At 41.5% G+C, this 20,011-nt stretch overlaps 1 protein-coding gene across 1 annotated transcript in view; it reads left to right on the plus strand.

Annotated features, from left to right (window-relative positions):
* Positions 1-507: 507 nt before the first annotated feature.
* The window catches only part of LOC121862049 (histidine-rich glycoprotein-like), a 39,308-nt gene continuing 19,804 nt past the window's right edge, over positions 508-20,011 (plus strand). Inside the window, exon 1 of the mRNA XM_042359981.1 lies at positions 508-675. Within this exon, the coding sequence (XP_042215915.1) occupies positions 508-675 (168 nt within the window). The remainder of the gene's footprint in view (positions 676-20,011) is intronic.

A 20,011-nucleotide genomic window follows, 5' to 3' on the forward strand; every position in this document is an offset into this window, starting at 1 on the left:
CCAGTGGGAAGTCCCCAGCGTGATGTGGATTCGCCAGCTGCAGACAACCCCTCTCCATGTCTGAGGCGATTTCTCTGATGCTCTTTTCCCAGTCGGGTAGTTTGCCATTATCCTCTGGGGGCGTTGGTATGGCTGCTTAGGTTTGTGATGGTCCCACACTGGGTGACTGCTTCCCTAAAACTTTGGTCATTAAACTCCTGCATCCGTTTTAATGTGTTCTGGATTGATCTGTCTTGTCAGTTTATAGGAGGCCATGTAGGAGGAGAGAAACTTCGGTAAATCAATTTAGGAGGCATTCCACCCAAGCAGACTCGAAGAGTTGCTTAATCCCATTGAGAGTCTTCTATAAGGGAAATGTTGAGGGCTTTTGCGAACATGGATTTTAATTGCTTACAGTAATCTCTAAATTAGTGGTTGTTGAAGGGCTGGACGCACACTAGGAAGTACGTTGGCCTAAGAAAGGAGAGATACTTTTTGAGAATGTATAAGGTATCCTCTACAATCTACATGTCATCCAGCTATGGCACTGACGTCCAGGAGAGTCACGAACAGACGCTGTCGGGTGGATGGGTGCTTTGGGCGTCAGGCAAGACGCTCCACACTCGTTTGGTCGTGTATTCATCAGTCGAGATGGTTACTGCTGGAGGCGACGGCTGTATCCACACGGCCGTTCATGTAACAATACTTCACTCCTTTTTCCTGATTTAAATGCTAATTCGAAGATGCCCTTCCTTTGAAGAACCAAAGTTCTTATCCTTCGATTTTCAACACATTTAGTATGTTTTTACGATGTATTGGAAGAGCCAAATTCACTGAGAAAGTTTCTGTTAGAATTAGTCTTGTGTCTCGAGAGTAACTAACTCCACCAATCAAATGAGGCATTTAGCTAGTAGTGTCCGCAACGACCACGACATTCACGGACGCCACGATTGGTACAATTGTTTAAATTGTTCTAGTGAGGTCTACCACACGGTCGCCTAATATGTTGGCCAGGATAGTATTGAACACGGAACTGTGTGGCAAGGTAGTGATGAATACGGAGTTCTCTGACAAGTGAGGGGACACAGAGAAGAAGGATACTCGCTGATGATTGTAATAAGGAGACACATTTTCCAAGGACATTAAGTACACAGCTGCTGTGTCATATCGTCAAAAACTTTACAGCGAACTTTTGCCTTTCCAAGAAACTTACAAATTTAAAATGAAATGACTCTTTATTAGCGAGTTCGGCGAACATTCATAAATACCTTATCCCAACGCCACAAGTCTGTCTTAACAACAAACTCCACACCTTTCAAGTTCTTTTTTTTTTATTCCTCTCCACCAGCAGTATGGAACAATTACCACAACAATCATCAATAAAATACTATCAACAGACAAGTGATGTTGATAGATCTAGGAAGAGGGTCTTCCCCTCCTCAGCATCACCTTCCTTACCTACATAAAAACAAGAGGGAACATTAAGTCAAGAAGTCTTCTTCATAGGAGTGAACGCCAAAAGAGATTGATATTAAACTAATAACTCATAAATCCATTCACCAGTTGTAAGAATCAAAACCTGAGAGTACTGTACAGTAGTTACATCTAATCAGGTTTTTGTTTTAAGAATATATTAACAATATAATAGTAAGATCTTGTGAAAATTTTTAGTAAGTAGCATGATTACGTTTTGTGTGAAGTTACTGTGTTCGTGAAACTTTTAAACAGCTAATATTGTAATGTAAAGAACCAGTTTCTAATATTTAATGTTATGTGAGGAAGTGCTTGTATTATGGATGTAAAAAAAAAAGGTGGTTCTTAATTCACTGTTGCCATCAGGCAATCCAGACACAGGTACACGATCATGATCTAATGTTTCAGATATATCTTGTGGGAAAATATAATGTTGCCTCATTTCTCAAGTATTCAATGATCCGCTTACTGACTCCCGCTGGTGACGATCAGCTGAAATGGTCTGCTGTAAACGAACAGAATTGGTTCTCGTGTTGTCATTTACATACTCAACAGTGATGGATTGGTGAAGCGACGGCGTGTGATTGGTTGATTAGTTAACCAGAAAGACGCGGGAATATGAGCTAGAGAACAGTTAACTATCATTTTATTCAGTGTGAAATAATATTACAAATTTCTTTTAATGCTAACTAAATACATAAACTATTCATATTCGTAACAAGATAATACATTATTTGTAAGCTAGCCATCGAAACTGGTGTACGGCAGCGAGAGGCGTCCTTATATAAAACATTTTTGCAATTTATATTTAATTGGTGGAGACTAGACTTTATAGTGGATAATATCATGTTTGTAGTCATAAATAATCAATTACCTTATAATACTGAAATAAGCTTAGCTTCTACCAATCCGAACAGTTGTTCGCTAGCACCCATGTTAGGTTTATATAAAATAACAAACACGAGAACCATTTCAGGAACGTACAGTACAGTACAGTACACACCTGACCTCGTATAACAAGTGAGTAGCAGGTCCTGGCAGTGGTCAGCAGCACCTGCAAAATACCTGGGCTGAGTGACCTAATGGTTGAGTCACGTGACGAGTGCTTTGTGCAACTGGCAAGTCATCTGTGCGAGATATTCACACCATGACGCTGGGCATTTTAAAGTTGTTTTGTGTTTAACCAGCGCTCAGGGCGGACGTGAATGATTCAGACCCCAGATCTGATACTTTGATTGTATTTTAGTGTTGCACAATCTTGACAATATTTTTATATCTAGTAATAAATGCAATAAATAGGGTGCGGCGGCCGAGTCGATACAACTCTCCTCCCCTATCCTGAGGGTCCATCCAACTTAATACCTAACTCTACAGCTGGGAAAGTGAAGATGGTTGAGTGCATTATCGACTACGCTGCCTCCTTTTGTATCGAAGTCTTAAATTACAGTTTGCTGCACCTGCACTGTCCCTAACGATTCGTCAGGTCTATGGAACCCATTTCCCAATAAATACCACGTTAACCTTATCGCACTGCCTTTATTGACCCATAAGTACTACTGGATCTCATCGCTAATTCTGTTTTTATCAGGAAATAAATGACACCGGCCCGTGTCGGACAACCACGCTATCCCTTCTTGAACTAAATAATCTAAAACAGACAGAATTCGACAATCATGATTTTTCCCAATTATTATTGTTATTATTATTATAATTATTATTATATATAGACTGAAGATATATATCCACAAAAACAACATCCCAAGTAAAGAGTCAAGTCAAGAACATCTTCCTTAATTTCCACATTCAGATCGGTCATAATATGCTGCTTGAACTTTGATGGAGCAATCACAAAACCCTCCAAACCTTGTCCAACTATCTATCAATATACCATAAACCAACTTACTAGTCATTCAGGTTATCCTAGTGTTAAAAAGTAACATCAGAATCTCGCAGCTCAGCTTATTACTGATGTAGTATTTATATTTTTTTTATAAAGTAGATTAATCCATAAGAGAGAGATGATATCAAGTTATTCGTTCTTGAGATTAGTACAACTTTACGACAAATAGAACTTTTATTATTCAAAGGTGGAGGTCCATCTATGGCTACCACAGACGCGAGAATGTCTTTTTTAGGTGTTCCTGGAAAAAGTCATAGGTAATTTGTTCCTCAATTCTAAAAGTGTCTGATGTTCATTTAAAGCGAACAGTAAATATTTATTTATGTTGTAGATACACAACGGTAGCGTGGAGAAGATAAATATTTATTCAAAAGTGTATATACAGTACAGTATATCGCCACCATGTCATGCCAAGAGTATATTTACGAGCAGTCTTTAACACAGAGCACACTACACCCCAGCAGGATTTTACCAGCTGGAAGTCACGAACGGTAAAATAAACGTGAGGAAAGAACTCGGGCTGCTTTCTCTCACTGTAAGAATATTTGTACTTAATACCATGTTCTGGTCGCCCCACCCAAGTAATGGTGAGTGACGGCTGGGGTTCTCCAGCTCATGTTGTGGACCAGCCTCACCCAAAAGCCCTTCCAAATAACAGAATAAATGAATGTGGATCGCTTAATGGCTCCTACGTTGTGAGTAACCCTTGTGTCTCGTTTAATGGCTCGCTACGTTGTGAGTAACCTTTGTGTTTCGTTTAATGGCTCCTACGTTGTGAGTAACCCTTGTGTCTCGTTTAATGGCTCGCTACGTTGTGAGTAACCTTTGTGTTTCGTTTAATGGCTCGCTACGTTGTGAGTAACCCTTGTGTCTCGTTTAATGGCTCGCTACGTTGTGAGTAACATTTGTGTCTCGCTCCATAATGACCAAAGTAAACACAATTACTCAAAGAAAAAAAAATCGTCTAGACCAGTAAGTAAATTACGCTTTTCCATAATTCATGTGACGTGTCACACACACACACACACACACACACACACACACACACACACACACACACACACACACTACTACTACTACTAATATTACTACTTTGCTGTCACTCGGAATCGAGTATGACGATCATCCAGCTATGACACAATGATATTAGTTATTAAGGATGTCACCTAGGTTGGTGAGTTCTGAAGTGGCGAAAGAGGCCGATACGGGACGGGCAGGATCGATCACAGATGTTGCACATGTGAGGGCTACATCTAGTGCGGGAGGGGCGGCGGCAGCATCTTTCCGGCGCTGGCGCTTGTCTGCCTCGTTATGCAGTCGGGCTAACTCGAAAGTATTGACACCTTCTTGTGTAGTGATCCTCCAAGCGCTACGGTGTGGAGTAATCATCTCCCAGGTGAGGGGGTCGATTTCACACTTTTTCAGGTTTGTCTTTAGACTATGCTTATACCTTTTCAGTTGCCCACCACCGTTATGATTACTAGTCGTTAGGTGACTGTAAAGTAGCTGCTTTGGCAGTCTACCTTCGTCCATGGGAGTAACATGGCCAGTTCAGCGTAGTTGTTCATAGATAATGGTACCCTCGATGCTTCTACAGTTGGTATCAGCAAGAATATTGACATTTGTTCAAGAATATTGGCATTTGTTCTCTTGTCTTCCCAGCGAACTGGGAGGATGGAACGTAGATTATGTTGGTGAAAGTTTTCAAGTGCTTTGATGTGCCACCGGTATGTGACCCATGTCTCGTTGCCATATAGCAGGGCGAGGAGGACCACTGCTCAATATACGTGTAACTTTGTAAATGAGTTCAGCTTCCTACAGCTGAATACACGGTTTCGGAGTCTGCCAAAGGCTTGAGATGCACATCTGATCGATGCTGAATCTCTTATTCGATGTCCGCAGTGGTGGACGGGTCGAGATACCGAAAGTGGGTATTATTAGAGAGGGTAGTACCATTAAGCTGGCTGGATGAATAGTAGAGGTGTGACTGAATCAGGGGCAGGCTAAAAGAGAATCTGAGTGTTACGCACATTCACCTCAAGAGTGAAGTGTGCATCTGCATAGGTGTTCTGGATCTCTTGTAGGTCGCGTTCAGTGTGAGCGACAAAGCGTGAGGTCGTCTGCATACTGAAGCTCAATAATGGAAGCTGCAGACACCTTTGTTCCTGCCTGGAGTCATCTTATTTTGAAAAGACCTTTCATCTGGCACTCGATTTCAACCCTCCGGCTAGATTGCAGCTGGCACGAGTAAGGAAGGCAGCCAAGAAAATGGAAAAGAGAGTTGGTACCAGTACACACCCTTTTTTAACCCCCGTTTGGATGGGGAAGAACTGAGGCTGAGTGCCACTGGTCAGGACACTGTCGTTCATGCCATCGTGGAATTGCCTCACAATGGCGATGAATTTTGGTGGCCAGCTAAAACGGCTGAAGGTCAGCCAGAGGACTTCCCTGTTGACCGACTCGGAGGCGTTGGTTAGGTCGATGAAGGTCATGTGTAGGTTACTTAACTGTTCTCTGCACTTTTCCTGCATCTGGCAGACAGCAAAGATCATGTCAGTGGTGCCACGTTATGGTCTAAGGCCACATTGAGATTCTGGGAGGAAGTTTTCCGCCCCAGGAAGAAGTCTGTTTAGGAGCACTCGGGCGATAATCTTGCCAGCTACGGACAGCAGCGAGATCCCGCGGTAGTTGCCACGGTTCTGACTGGTGTCCTTTGTTCTTATAAATATTGATGAGGGAGGCATCTTTAAGAGCTTGGGGGATTTCCTCCTTTTCCCATATATTCTCCAGGAGAGTGGAGAGGGCTGGTAAGTAACAGGTCCTCCTGCTTTATACACATCGGCTTTGTTAATTTTTTTCTGTTTGATGGCAGTAGCTACCACATCCAGGGATGGAGGATAGCTGAGGTGGGATCAGCTCTGGATGCTGAGGGACCTCCGGTGTAGTCAGGATATCCACATAAGTGTTTCGGTTGAGTAGTGAATGGTAGTGCTCTTTCCAGCGCTGAAGAACGCCTTTATCGTCTTTAATTATGCAGTTACCGTCAGGTGAGCGGAGGGAGATGTGGCACGAGCGATTGGCCCATAAAATGTTTCAGTGGAATTGAAACATTCGCTCGAGCATCTTGTGCTGATCTGCAAATTGTTGTGTTTCACATGCTTTATTTTTAAACCAGTCGTTCTCTAGGCTGCGAAGTTCCCTCTGGACTGCCTGATGGTTGTTCTGCCAGTCAGTTAAAGCAGCGGGTTTATCATCGACGAGTACATTGATTGCCGGGTCATTTTCATCAAACCAGTCTTGGTGTATTTTTGTGATCTGGCCAAGGGTCTCTCTACAGGTTTTTGTCATGACACTGTCGAGAATATCCCATTAGGCACTTGAAATTGGGATGTTTGTTGTCGGGTTGTTTATCAGCCCATGTTTTAGCTGCTCTCTGAAAGCATGTGCTACCGCTGGATCCTCCAGATGTTTAGTGTTAAAGCCTCTATTGGAGGATTGCTGCCTTCGTCGTTTTGGGGCGATGTAAAGTGAGAGCTTGGCTCTGACGAGCCGATGATCAATGTCGCAGTGGTCCGAGACACGCATGGCACACGTGATGAGAACATCTCGGCGATCTCTTTCTCTGACAATGATGTAGTCAATGAGAAGCCAGTTTTTGGATTGTGGGTGTTGCCACAAACCCTTGAACGTGTAGGCTTGCCTAAACAAGGTATTGGTGATAGTGAGATTGTGTGCAGCACACTTGCTGAGGAGGAGTAAGCCGTTGGGGATACACTTGCCTAGTCCATTTCTTCCTAGGGTTCTCTGCCAAATGTCAGCATTTCTGCCAACTCTGGCTTTGAAATCACCAAGGAGCACAACCTTATATTCTCCTGGGATAGAAATTAGCATTCTGTCAAGGTCGGCGTAAAAGCCTCCTTGATGTCATCCTCTGCATCCAGTGTTGGGCGTATGCACTGATGAAAAGGGCATGACGTGAGTGATTCAGTGGGACTCGGAGCGTCATGAGGCGCTCGTTGATCCCAATACGCATTTCAATTAGCCTGTGTAGGATGCATTGGCGGACGGCAAAGCCAACTCCATAAATGCGGTTTATCTTCGCAGCAGGCTTAACCTTTCCAGAAGAAAGTATAGTCAGACCCTCGTTCTGTGAGTTGACTCTCGCATGGGAGCCAGGACTCACTAATGGCTGCTATGTCGATGTTATACCTAGCCAGCTCTTTTACCTGAAGGGCGATTCTTTTTTGAGGACGCTCATTTGTGCCAGTATCCAGAAGGGTCTTGACATTCCATGCAGCGACCATAAGAGGTTTTTGTTTGAATCTGTGATTTTGATTGTGTTTTTGACCGCATGAGAGTGACCTAACTGGGTGCAGTTGCCAAGTCAGGTTGGCGTTTTGGCAGGCTCTGTTTAGGGTACCTTTTGTAGCCCCCTCCCCATGTGGGGGTTAGCAGAGTGCTTCTTAGAAAGGGCTGCTCAGTTGCGCAGACAGGGCCGGATTGCACTGCTGCCTAGATCTTATGTGTGGCGCCCAACAGTCATCTCTGCCTGTCCCCGTCGCCACTAGTCCGTCGCCGTAGGACTTTTGGGGGTATAGGAGTTTTGATGATGATGAGAGGTATGATGAGCTGGATGATGGCTGCGCGTGAGTTGATTTATGTGGTGAGGCAGAACCGCAAGCTGCAACCACACATCTTGGCTCTCCCTTTTCTTGGTCCAGTGGTGCAAGTGTTGCAACGACTGGGGAGAGGGACTGCCGATAGTCCAGTTTGTTGGGTTTCGCTTTAGTAGCCTGTCCATTAGGCATTGCCTTTGTCCACCGGTGAAGTTGTTGGGTTCCCATGGTTGTCACCTTTTCCGCCTATGCTGCCGTTGGGGTCTTGTTGGAGCTCTGTAAGCATGTCTGCCTGATGCGGGGCTCCACCGCGGATTTTTCGTTCAGGGATTACTCCCACAACCTTATTCCTAGCAAGATTAATGTGCAAGGCAGCGGGGCAATGGTTGGTAGTCACCAGGACGTGTCCAAATGTCAGTGAGCCTATGCGCCGTCCCACTAGAGCCCTTATATATATATATATATATATATATATATATATATATATATATATATATATATATATATATATATATATATATATATATATATATATATATATTTATTTATTTATTTATTTATTTATTTATTTATTTATTTATTTATTTATTTATTTATTTATTTATTTATTTATTTATTTATTTATTTATTTATTTATTTATTTATTTATTTATTTATTTATTTATTTATTTATTTATTTATTTATTTATTTATTATTATTATTATTATTATTATATATATATATATATATATATATATATATATATATATATATATATATATATATATATATATATATATATATATATATATATATATATATATATATATATATATATATATATATATATATTTTTTTTTTTTTTTAAAGGATTTGCAGGAATATTACCCACGCGGACTTTAAGCTAAAATGCTTGTCCGCCCACTGCTGGGATAAAACACCAGCATCTTTTTAGTTAACTGTACATCTCTACCACTAGCGTGGGGGTGGATGCTCGGTTAGAAACTGGAGAGTTTCTTGAGAATGGTTGGTGGTTAGCCTTTTGGTAACCTTTTCTGCTGTGATAGGGGGATGTATGTTTCTCCTAGCTAATTGTGTTCCAGGGCACTCTATGAGGTAGTGGCTGCATTAAGTTTTCTGCTTCATTGTAGCAGGTCTTGTACATGTGCTGCTCTGCTGGTACTTGTACGATGATTTCCCATTTGCTTATGTATCTTAGTCTCAGTCGGTGGAAGTTGACTTCTTCTCTTCTTGTTATATCCTTCATGAGTGGTGGTCTCTCATAATTCGTGACCAGATAGTACCACCTGGCCGATCGTGATACTGGTGTTAAACTTCTGTTTGTCTATTTTCCACTGGGCAGTTCGTGTTATTGTGGTCTTCTTTATCTGCTCCTGACTGGGCGGGATGTTCATCTCAATGTTTCGCTGTCCTAACGCAGCCTTGGCAGCAGTATCAGCTCGTTCATTTCCTGGGATTATGATATGACTGGGCACCCAGATAATGATAACTTGCCGGTCTTGTCGTCTTAACCTTTGCAGTAGACCAACAACTGATGTTATGAGATGAATGTTGTCTCTAGGGTCTCTGCATTGTAGTGCTTCAATAGCACATCGTGACTCTGCTACTCCGAGATCCCCTGCTGGTCTAGCCTGGGCCCACGACGCACCCAGTTACCGTGTGTTGCTACGAGGAGGCACAGAAAGAGTCTTGATGGTAAAGAGGATGTGTACTGGCACGGGAAGACTTATGCAAGATTGCTTCCCTGTTCGCCACGAGGGCTAGCCAGCGGCGAGAGGAGCAAGCAGTGCTTGCAACTTAACACTAACATAATGTTGCCACACTAGAAGCATTTTACTGCACACACACACACACACACACACACACACACACACACACACACACACAAACACACACACACACACTTACAACATGCCGACACACATATTCAAGCAGTTAGGCGTTATCTCTTCATTAACCACTTTTCAATAAATAATTTGATATAAAACTTCCCCGAAACCCGATGTCAATAGCTTTGTTGATGATTAAATTGTGGTCTACTAGGTCAAATGCCTTGGTGAAGTCAATGAAGGCGACAGTCACTGGCGTCTTTCGTTTTTCAGATGGCGGTATATGTAGTCGAGAAAGCTGACAGGACAATGAGTGTTGGAGGAAGTTTTCATTTTGCCAAATTGCTGAGGATCTATGGAGCCTACAATATCAGCATAAGCCCAGTCAAACATGAAACTTTCGCAGATTAAGCTGGGTATTAGGGTGATGGCAATGGGTCGTAGCTCAAGCATTGTGGTTGATTTGGGCTCTGGTGGCACATATGAGGTCTTTCAATCAGTTGGGCATCTTGCTTGGCTGAGGGAAGCATTGATGATGGAGGAGGGTGGTTCAGCTATTTCTAGGAAGAACTCCTTGTAGAGTTTCTTTGGTAAGTCAATGGGGGAGGTACAGCGCTTTAACTTCAGTTTGTCCACACTTTTTGCTACTTCAAAATATTTCACTAGATCAGTGGGAGAGGAGACTGGTAGTGTCATGCTGGGGGAACGAAATGTTTGTTAGTTAGCTCAGCTGCGTCCCATTAGTGAGGTGGCTAAGGAAGGGAGGGGGTGTCTTATTGTTTAGTCCACAGAGCTCATAAAACTTACCATACCACTGACTGATGTTGGTCTGCTTCAGGTGTTGCAGCTTGAAGGGGTATAAGACTTCTTTACGGCTCGTGTTAGAGTGGTGTAAGTGTGTTAGTGTAGTGTAGGTGTGTTAGTGTGGTGTAAGTGTGTTAGTGTGGTGTAAGTGTGTTAGTGTGGTGTAAGTGTGTTAGTGTGGTATAGGTGTGTTAGTGGGGTGTAGGTGTGTTGGTGTGGTGTAGGTGTGTTAGCGTAGTGTAGTGTATGTGTGTTAGTGTGTTGGTGTGGTGTAGGTGTTAGTGTGGTGTAGGTGTGTTAGTGGGGTGTAGGTGTGTTAGTGGGTGTAGGTGTGTTAGTGGGGTGTAGGTGTGTTAGTGGGGTGTAGGTGTGTTAGTGGGGTGTCGTGATCCCAATATCCTTTATACCTGGGGAGTGAAACCTACCCCAAGTTATTATCAAATATAGGAACAAATAGGGAACACGGCAATAATTATCCCCACAAAAACCTACTCAACTAAATGTACTTGAATAAGTATGAACAAGTTGAAATAAGTGAATCACAAAAGGGAAGATAATTAATTAATTCAATTCATGTTCTAAAGGGAGTACTGACTAGCAAACAAGAATTTAAGGGAATAAGTGATTATATACTAAAATAAGAGTGATGCCGGAAAGGTGAAAATATACCGTAAGGAGTTAGACCAAACGAATATTACTTAACATAACTATATTCCATAGACATACAAAATATATATATACAACAATCCCTACAAAATAGTTATTTCCTACCAAACAGGAGATTCCTTACCACCAGGATCCCTTCCTAGGCCTAACTAAACGTGTCACTAATACCTGATACCCCTAAGGCATTGCAGAAGACTGGACAAGGCACTAGACAAGGGTCAAGGCTAGAGAACGAATGGACACGTCTACCATATGCCACGGTTTTTCGCTACTGGGGAAGCGTGGGGCACGCCGTGGAGCGCGTCTCATATCACGTGATCCAGGACATTTGCTAGATAATTTATATAATAAATTAATACTACTCTTGAGTTGACTTAACAGAGTAACACAATGATGCATATTAATAACATACATAAATATACAATTAACCAAAGTAACTAAGAACAATAATAATATAATAAGTACAATTAACAAGTTAATAGCTTGTGTGGAATAGAGGCGTGAACATATGCCTCACGCTATGCGAGTTCCCGAGCGCTCAGGCACGTGACAGTGGTGTAGGTGTGTTAGTGTGGTGTAGTGTATGTGTGTTAGTGTGTTGGTGTGGTGTAGGTGTGTTAGTGTGGTGTAGGTGTGTTAGTGTGGTGTAGGTGTGTTGTAGGTGTGTTAGTGTGGTTTAGGTGTGTTAGTGTGGTGTAGGTGTGTTAGTGTGATGTAGGTGTGTTAGTGTGATGTAGGTGTGTTAGTGTGGTGTAGGTGTGTTAGTGTGGTGTAGGTGTGTGTTGGTGTGGTGGAGGGTGTGTTGGCGTGGTGTAGGTGTGTTAGCGTGGTGTAGGTGTGTTAGCGCGGTGTAGGTGTGGTGTGGTGTAGGTGTGTTGGTGTGGTGTGGGTGTGTTGTAGGTGTGTTGGTGGGGTGTGGGCGTGTTACTGTGGTGTGGGTGTGTTAGTGTGGTGTAGGTGTGTTGGTGTGGTGTGGGTGTGTTGGTGTGGTGCAGGTGTGAGTGTGGCATGGGTGTGTTAGTGTGGTGTAGGTGTGTTAGTGTGGTGTGGGTGTGTTGGTGTGGTGTAGGTGTGGGTGTGGTGTAGGGGTGTTAGTGTGGTGTAGGGGTGTTAGTGTGGTGTGTGTGTGTGGGTAAGTGTTTTGGTGTGGTGTGGGTGTGTTGGTGTGGAGTGGGTGTGTTAGTGTGGAGTGGGTGTGTTGGTGTGGGTGTGTTGGTGTGGAGTAGGTGTGGTGTGGTGTGGGTGTGTTGGTGTGGGTGTGGGTGTGTTGGTGGTGTGGGTGTGTTGTGTGTGGTGTGGGGTGTTGGTGTGGTGTGGGTGTGTTGGTGTGGTGTGGGTGTGTTGGTGTGGTGTAGGTGTGTTAGTGTGGTGTGTGTGTTGGTGTGGTGTGGGTGTGTTGGTGTGGTGTAGGTGTGTTGGTGTGCGTGGTGTGTTGGTGTAGGTGTGTTGGTGTGGCGTGGGGTGTGTTGGTGTGCGTGGGTGTGTTGGTGTGGCGTGGGTGTGTTGGTGTGGCGTAGGTGTGTTGGTGTGGCGTAGGTGTGTTGGTGTGGCGTAGGTGTGTTGGTGTGGCGTAGGTGTGTTGGTGTGGCGTAGGTGTGTTAGTGTGGTGTAGGTAGGTATGTGTGGTGCGGCGTAATGTGTTATGGAGGAGGGTGTTGTGGAGGTGGAAAGAGGATGTGGTAAAGGGGTGCAGGGTGTGGTAGAAGAGGTAGGGTGTGGTAGAAGAGGTAGGGTGTGGTAGAAGAGGTAGGGTGTGGTAGAAGAGGGAGGGTGTTGTAGAAGAGGTAGGGTGTGTGCCTCTGGGGGAAATGCTTACCTCATTAGTAAGATCCCTCTCTCTCCAGGTGCCTTGCCGCTTGCTTCCCTTATGTTATGTTTCAACGCTACCACTACGCTATTTTACGTGGCATAGGTTCGGTTTTAATGCTATCCCGTCACATTCACTGTAAAGTGAACATCTAAATACCCCTTCTTGCTATATTGTTGTTTTTAAATAAATACGAAATGTTCTCTACTAGTAATGTAACTGTCGCTGTATGGCATCAAAATTTATCGTAATTATTCTACTTGGTTTAGCTTTGTGTGATTACTATGTAGAGGCTCATATGCCCCAGATAATGCACAACAATGTATTACATCAAACTTATGAAGGTGATCCACGAGCAAATACTTTCTGTTTTGTTTCTTACTAAGTGAAGCTATTTATTATTCACTTTCCGTAATGAGTGTTCAGTCTCTTAATGAAATGAATGAGGATAACTTACAAGATAAGTAAAACTACATCAGTGGGACCATTTAGCCCGTTCTGCAAATTTGTTCCTAGAAATACTTTCTAAATTATGAAACAATTTATCAGTTCTTATGCTTCTGAACACACCACACATATAGGGTAAAGTCTCATTTCCATTCTCACAAATGATGTACACGGAACACGTACACGCCCACGCAAACACGCTCACGACTAGTCCCGAGGGCAGGACCGCGGCAAGAGGAGCTTATAGAGCTTCATTACCTAACACGAGGCCCTGTGGCACTAAGGTAACGAGAGGAAATTTATTCTGGAGGAAAGACGGCACTTTAAGCTAAGATTTTACCCATGTGTGCCGTCATCTATCCCTGTAACACCAGACAAACTGTTAGTAATACGCCTAAAGTTCGGTCGCTGGTTTGTGGTACACACACAAGGAGCCCACCGGGCTTATGGTACACACACAAGGAGCCCACCGGGTTCGTGATACACACACAAGGAGCCCACCGTGTTCGTGGTACACACACAAGGAGCCCACCGGGTTCGTGGTTCACACACAAGGAGCCCACTGGATTCGTTATTTGCAGGACTCGTAATTATTACCGTATCATTAATTTGGTGACATTTTTCACCATAAAGACACTGCACGTACAGTACACCAGCAACACCTCGCCGCGACTAGTGAAGTGGTCGCGAGCAAGACTAGGAGGTGGGATGACGACGATGACTGCGGTAACACTATAATTAGGATGGGCAAAGAAAATTAACATAAATAATGACGTGGCATCTGTATCAGTTGAGTGACAGCGGTCGAGCCTGACAAGAGTGCGGAAACTTTTTATTTACATTATTTTTTTACTGTGTTTCCTACTTTATCTTATTTTAATGTACAGATAAATAACATATTTATCAACTTATGCCTTTGGAACTATCAACGGTAACTGGTGAAACACATCAAGTCTACGATAGATCCTGATACCCCCACACACACACACACACCAAAAAATAAGTTAAAGTGCACACGCAGAACATGCGCGCCCTCATTTCATAAACAAAGAGAATAATTTTGGTGGCTTCACACTCGAACCTCGAAACTTCGCTGCTACTGAAGGGAACTGTACCAAGGTTCTTCATCGTGTTTTTTTCGGAATATAACGATAGGTGGATATAACATGACATTTTCTATGACTGTACAACATAAGGTGCCCACTGGGTTTGTGGTTTATACACAAGTAGCGCCTCCCGGAAATATAGAACATGAAGAAGAATCGCCTCAAGGTTGCAAACTGCAACTCCCAAACGATTTCCACGCATTAATTGGTCCCTGTGATGTGCTGCTTCACTGAACCTCACTTGATCACTCGTGCACCTGTCCTTCGAGTTGACTCATTCCCGTTCACACAGAGAGAGTCAAGAAAAGTCATGTTTGTCAGTATCCTGTCAGATGTCAAGAAGTATGGACACATATTCTCTCGCAAAATTACATGTCCTCTTGTGGATTTTGTGTATATAAAAGTACGATTAGTGAGTAACTTATGTGAATTATTTGCCAATTATTCATTAATAATATTCTAGGCTATTATGTCAATACATAATCTAACCCGTAGATTTCAATTCAGTACCAGCTTCTTGGATCATAAAGAGCAGGACACTCCCGAACAAGATTTATCATACCCTCCAGCTGTATGACTAGGCTTCCCTCCACCACAACTGACTATAGATAACTAACGAAAAAATGGGTCTGGCCTTATTCATGAGACTCGACTCGACTCCCCTAGTGTGAACGGTTTCTGTAAAATTACAAACAAAATAAAGTGCGCTTGAATGGCGAATCATGTCAAGTCATAATTCGATGTGAATCGACTCATTTGGTGTGAACGCAGCCTTACTCTAGTCTAGTGTAAGGCGACCCTCGCTAGGCTTAATGTAAGGAGACTGTGTTCACGTGATATACAGTATGTATCACCGATTTACTTGTGATGAAAATAATGAGTTCAATGGTACTAAAAGTTTCTGAGGTAATGACGGTATTATTTTATATTACTTGTACTACTTAATCCAATCGAAGCTATTTAGTTGCTCCTAATCTACCGTAACATATAAACTGAACCAATTTATCCCTCTTTTTTGTTCAGTTCTAGTAGCATATCCTTACCCAGCTTAACCTTTCAGCTAATTTCGATTATTCTTGTTTTGATTTTATACTATTACTGGCGCTTATGACCATTGTGTTATAATATTCACACTCAATTCTATGCCCCAAAAGCTGTTCCCTAAGACGAAAAAACAATATGGTGCTTGCAACGTCTTGAGTTACGGTGGGTCAGTGCCCGGAAGATTACAACGATCGGAGAAGGTTTTGCATGGGTGAGTTTACCGCATGAAATAGCCTCATTAATAAGACATACTGTTGAGACTTGCCTCATCTGATGAACCTCTGCCACACCCACAGTCCTTGAAAACGAAAGCGTCCATATTTGTGTTAATTTCTATTTCTAGTTCTATGATATACTCTAGGCGCGCTAGGCCGAAAAGTCGTCTAGAAAAGGTCAGCGGGAAGTTAAGCTCAAATTGGGTAACTGGATTTTTAAGACGAATTTGACCTTGGTAACTATGAAATAACTGTTGCCAAGCTCAATTTTCAACCGGAAGCTTACAATTCAATATATAGTGGACAATGTGGCCTCCATAAATGATACAACCATACCTTAGCTTCTGTTAGTAATGGGGATATATTCTTAATACCAATTATTACTTTTTGTGATTGACCAAAAAAAGCTCCATTCATCTCTATTACAAATTTTCTTCGTTTCCTAGGACATTTTTGTCATAGTGACTTAATTAACTTGTTTCAAGTAATGGTGATTGGGTGAGATAATAATGACAGCACTTTATAATGAATCAGCAAATAGAAACTTCGGTCTCTGCATATTTTGTCAAAAGAAAAAAGCAGTGGTGAGATAAACCAACTAGTCTTGGCGGAAAATGATTACGAGCCTTAGAAACTGTAGCAGAAGAGAGGAAAACAGTTTCTGATACAGCAAACGTTACTGCAGTTTAGGAGATCAACGAGTCGCTTCGGAGTATTGGGTCTCGAATTATGCATCATCATTCTTGTTATGCTTCCTTCATGAGAGACGTGATACAGACCAAGATGTCCTAGATGATGAGAATATGTTTAAAAGCGACACAGGAGCGCATGCCTTGGGGTCGCTGTATTATCTGTCAAGAGTGCGGGAAAGAAACACTTCACAAAGTGTTAACAAATATTAGAAATCAGACTCTAATGGACCTTGCTAAGTTTGACTACAAATTATAGGTACACGGTCTGCCAATGATGAGCGACTTGATTGCAGCAAATGCATTATATCATTCTTGCTGTTTGGTACTCCTACAAAGATGTCAAGAACGCAAAGCATTAAATTCGTTTTTTGTAGTGTACGACCTTTCGTTCATTGGTGTGTGTCAAGAACTTATATTATTATTTCAAATATTTTCATCTTTCATAAGCATTACATTACAATTTTTATCGCGTTATTGTTGCCCTTGTTAATTGTTGTCACTGTAGTTGTTTTTATTTTTGTTGTTGTCCTCGTTGTCATTTTTGTCTTTGTCGTCATCATTTTGTCACTGTCGTCTTCATTGTTTTAGTTATCTTTATCGTCGCTCTTGTTGTTGTTCGTGTTAGAATCAATATTACCGTTCGTAATACTGTACTCAAGCCGCACAGTCCTAAAGCATTTTTAATTTCATTTTGTTCAGGTCTTTCCCCTTTCTGAGATCCAGCTTTCTTCACCACCAGACGAGCAACCTTCAAAGGCAAGCTAGAATCAACTCTTTGTAATTGCTATCAGTTCGTCCAGCCCTTAACTAAAGAAAAAAAAATAATATGAAACTTTACTAATTCCACTTATTAAGTATCGTTTGATTGCATCGCCTTATTTTTCACATTCAACCAGTGATGACAACGTTCTAGACATGGTTCAAGCAGCATTATTGATTCGTGGAGAACTTTGCTGGTCATACTGGTGTAAATTTTAGTGTAGAAGGCACTGCTAAAGTTATCCTAAAGAAATTGTACATCTTGGTGTTCTCTTTGGTGGGAAGCAAGAAATTTCTGGTGAGCTACACCCTTGCAGAGAGAATGGGTTTAGTATCCTTCTCATACCTTTACTCTACAAGAGGGTATATAAATATCTTCAAAACGCTTAGCATGGCAAAGGGTATGCCAGCTTTGCCAAGACCTCTACCAAATAAAAGAGTATATGAGTACATATAAGACCCCTAGTCTGCGAAAGGCTATATCAAGGTGAAGAAAAGTCCTATGAATATAACTCGACACTGATCCGTCTCACAGTAGCATTTGTATGCTGCTTTGGCCTATCCTCTTCCACCGTCCAGTGACCGCTGGGTGCAGAGTCATAATATTACATTTAGACTTTGCAATAGTCCATTCCTGCAAAAACGGACAATGACTTCTCTTTTTCGCACGCCCACGCCCTTCACCAACCCTATCACTCTCTGACGAACTCATTGTAAGTAAAAATAATAATTTTTTATTTAAAAATAGTTCCGAAAACAAAGGCGTCGTCTTGGCTTGCTATCACGACAAAAATTAGAACGGCGGGTTCGGTGTCACTAAACGCTGATTGGCTCGCTCGGTATATTCGAAACCGAAGGTGTTTTTAATATCTTCGCTTATCCTATGTCTCATTCTTTCCAATCTTACTTAATTTTCTCCTCCTCTTTCTCTTGTACAGGTGTACAGTAGAGTTACTTAGGTTAAACATGATCTACTAGTAAGACGGGATGTTACATGTTAAGTTATTAAATTACCAACATTATACTTCCATCTTCTCTTCACCACACATTGTCATGATTATATTCTGCCAAGATGACTCAAGTATCACATGTAATTAATAAATATAATTTTCTATCCAAATTATTTTTTTTTCAGCTCACTAGTTTACAAATTAAATTAGGAGAAACAGTATGTCGTGGGATGAAAGTGGTATTGACAACTTTATGAGCCATTATGCCACTTGTCAAAATAAAAGAAAATTTTATTCTGATAAAATACTATGTAGTTCATTTAAAGAAAAAAAAATATGGGTATTAATGTTTCGGTACACACTCGAATGTTATATTCCAAGCGTTTAAAAAGAGACTGAATGGAACATATATAGAGACAAAGAAAAAATTACCCGTGGGCAATAGTGTCAGAACCAATTGCAACTTAAAGGGTATTATTGACAGCAATATACCCCGTCATTTCCGATAAAGGGCATTCTACATATCAAGGGGTATTTTGCAGTAAACACCATTTTATACCCTACATTATTTTACAGTGTAGACGATTAAGAGGCAACTAATGAAGATGATGACACTGAGGCATACGGTGGTGCAAACCTAAAAACAACAACAACAGAATGATCAGCATTGCACGCGGTGAAAAGAATTGAACCCCAAGCATATTGGCTTAGCTTCATTACTGCGCCAAATGACAGTCATGCAGACTATTAGGGTTTTTTAATAGTGCTGATCATTGCACAAGTTATCGTCAGCTCATGAGTATTGATACTGCACTAACTGGTACCACTCCGAAATCAACACTGTAGATCACTATTGTGGTGCAGTTGCTCCTCTAAATCTACTACCAGCGGATCTTGAAAAACTGGTGAAATCAGTAAAAAATTCGTCCGTGTGACTGTTGGCAATATTGGTATACTAAACGATGCACTCGATGGCTAGAATACGTTCTATCCTACATACTGTAGATTGTGGCACTCCAACAAGGAGGAACATCCACTGATGGTATTTTGAACAAAATTATGCCCTAAAAACTGTCAGTACCCAATACAATTGAAAATATTCCACCTGGATGTTTCACAGGAAAGCAAGAACCAATATTCCAGGAAGATGTTGACAAAGAAAACGTTTTCAAGTAGCCTGTACTAAGCTATTTTCGAAAAGTTAGTAAAGAAATTGGGCACATATTTAAAAAAAAAATACAATATCAATATGCAGTTCACAGTTAATTTATTTTCATTTTTTACAAAAGTTATAAAGAAGTGCTCATCCACTTTGTAATTTCCCAGTGTTTTCTTAAATCATGTGGTTCATGTATAAATTTTCATTATTTTTAATTCCATGGAAGTAATTTTGTATGCTCTGTGTATCAATATATATATATATATTTTTTTGTATGTCACAGAAAACCCCACTTCCTATATAGATATTGCATGTAAAATGATTTCATAACCTTTGCAACCATCTTAAATTTTGAGGTTCTGGTTGAAGGTCAGCTTAGCAACAATCATTTTCATAATTAACAGGATCAAATTAATCCAAAAAAGTTTGTTGTCATGTTTGAAGATAATTTGCCACAGACATTAAATTATTCATACTTTGTGCCAACACCAGCTTCCCATAACATTTCTGTTATGACCCATAAGGGGTTCAGTTCTAACTAGTTACTACTTTCATTTCATTCCC

This window comes from Homarus americanus, unplaced genomic scaffold (genome assembly GCF_018991925.1).
Source record: "Homarus americanus isolate GMGI-L3 unplaced genomic scaffold, GMGI_Hamer_2.0 scaffold25013, whole genome shotgun sequence".
In the NCBI taxonomy this organism is placed as follows: domain Eukaryota; kingdom Metazoa; phylum Arthropoda; class Malacostraca; order Decapoda; family Nephropidae; genus Homarus; species Homarus americanus.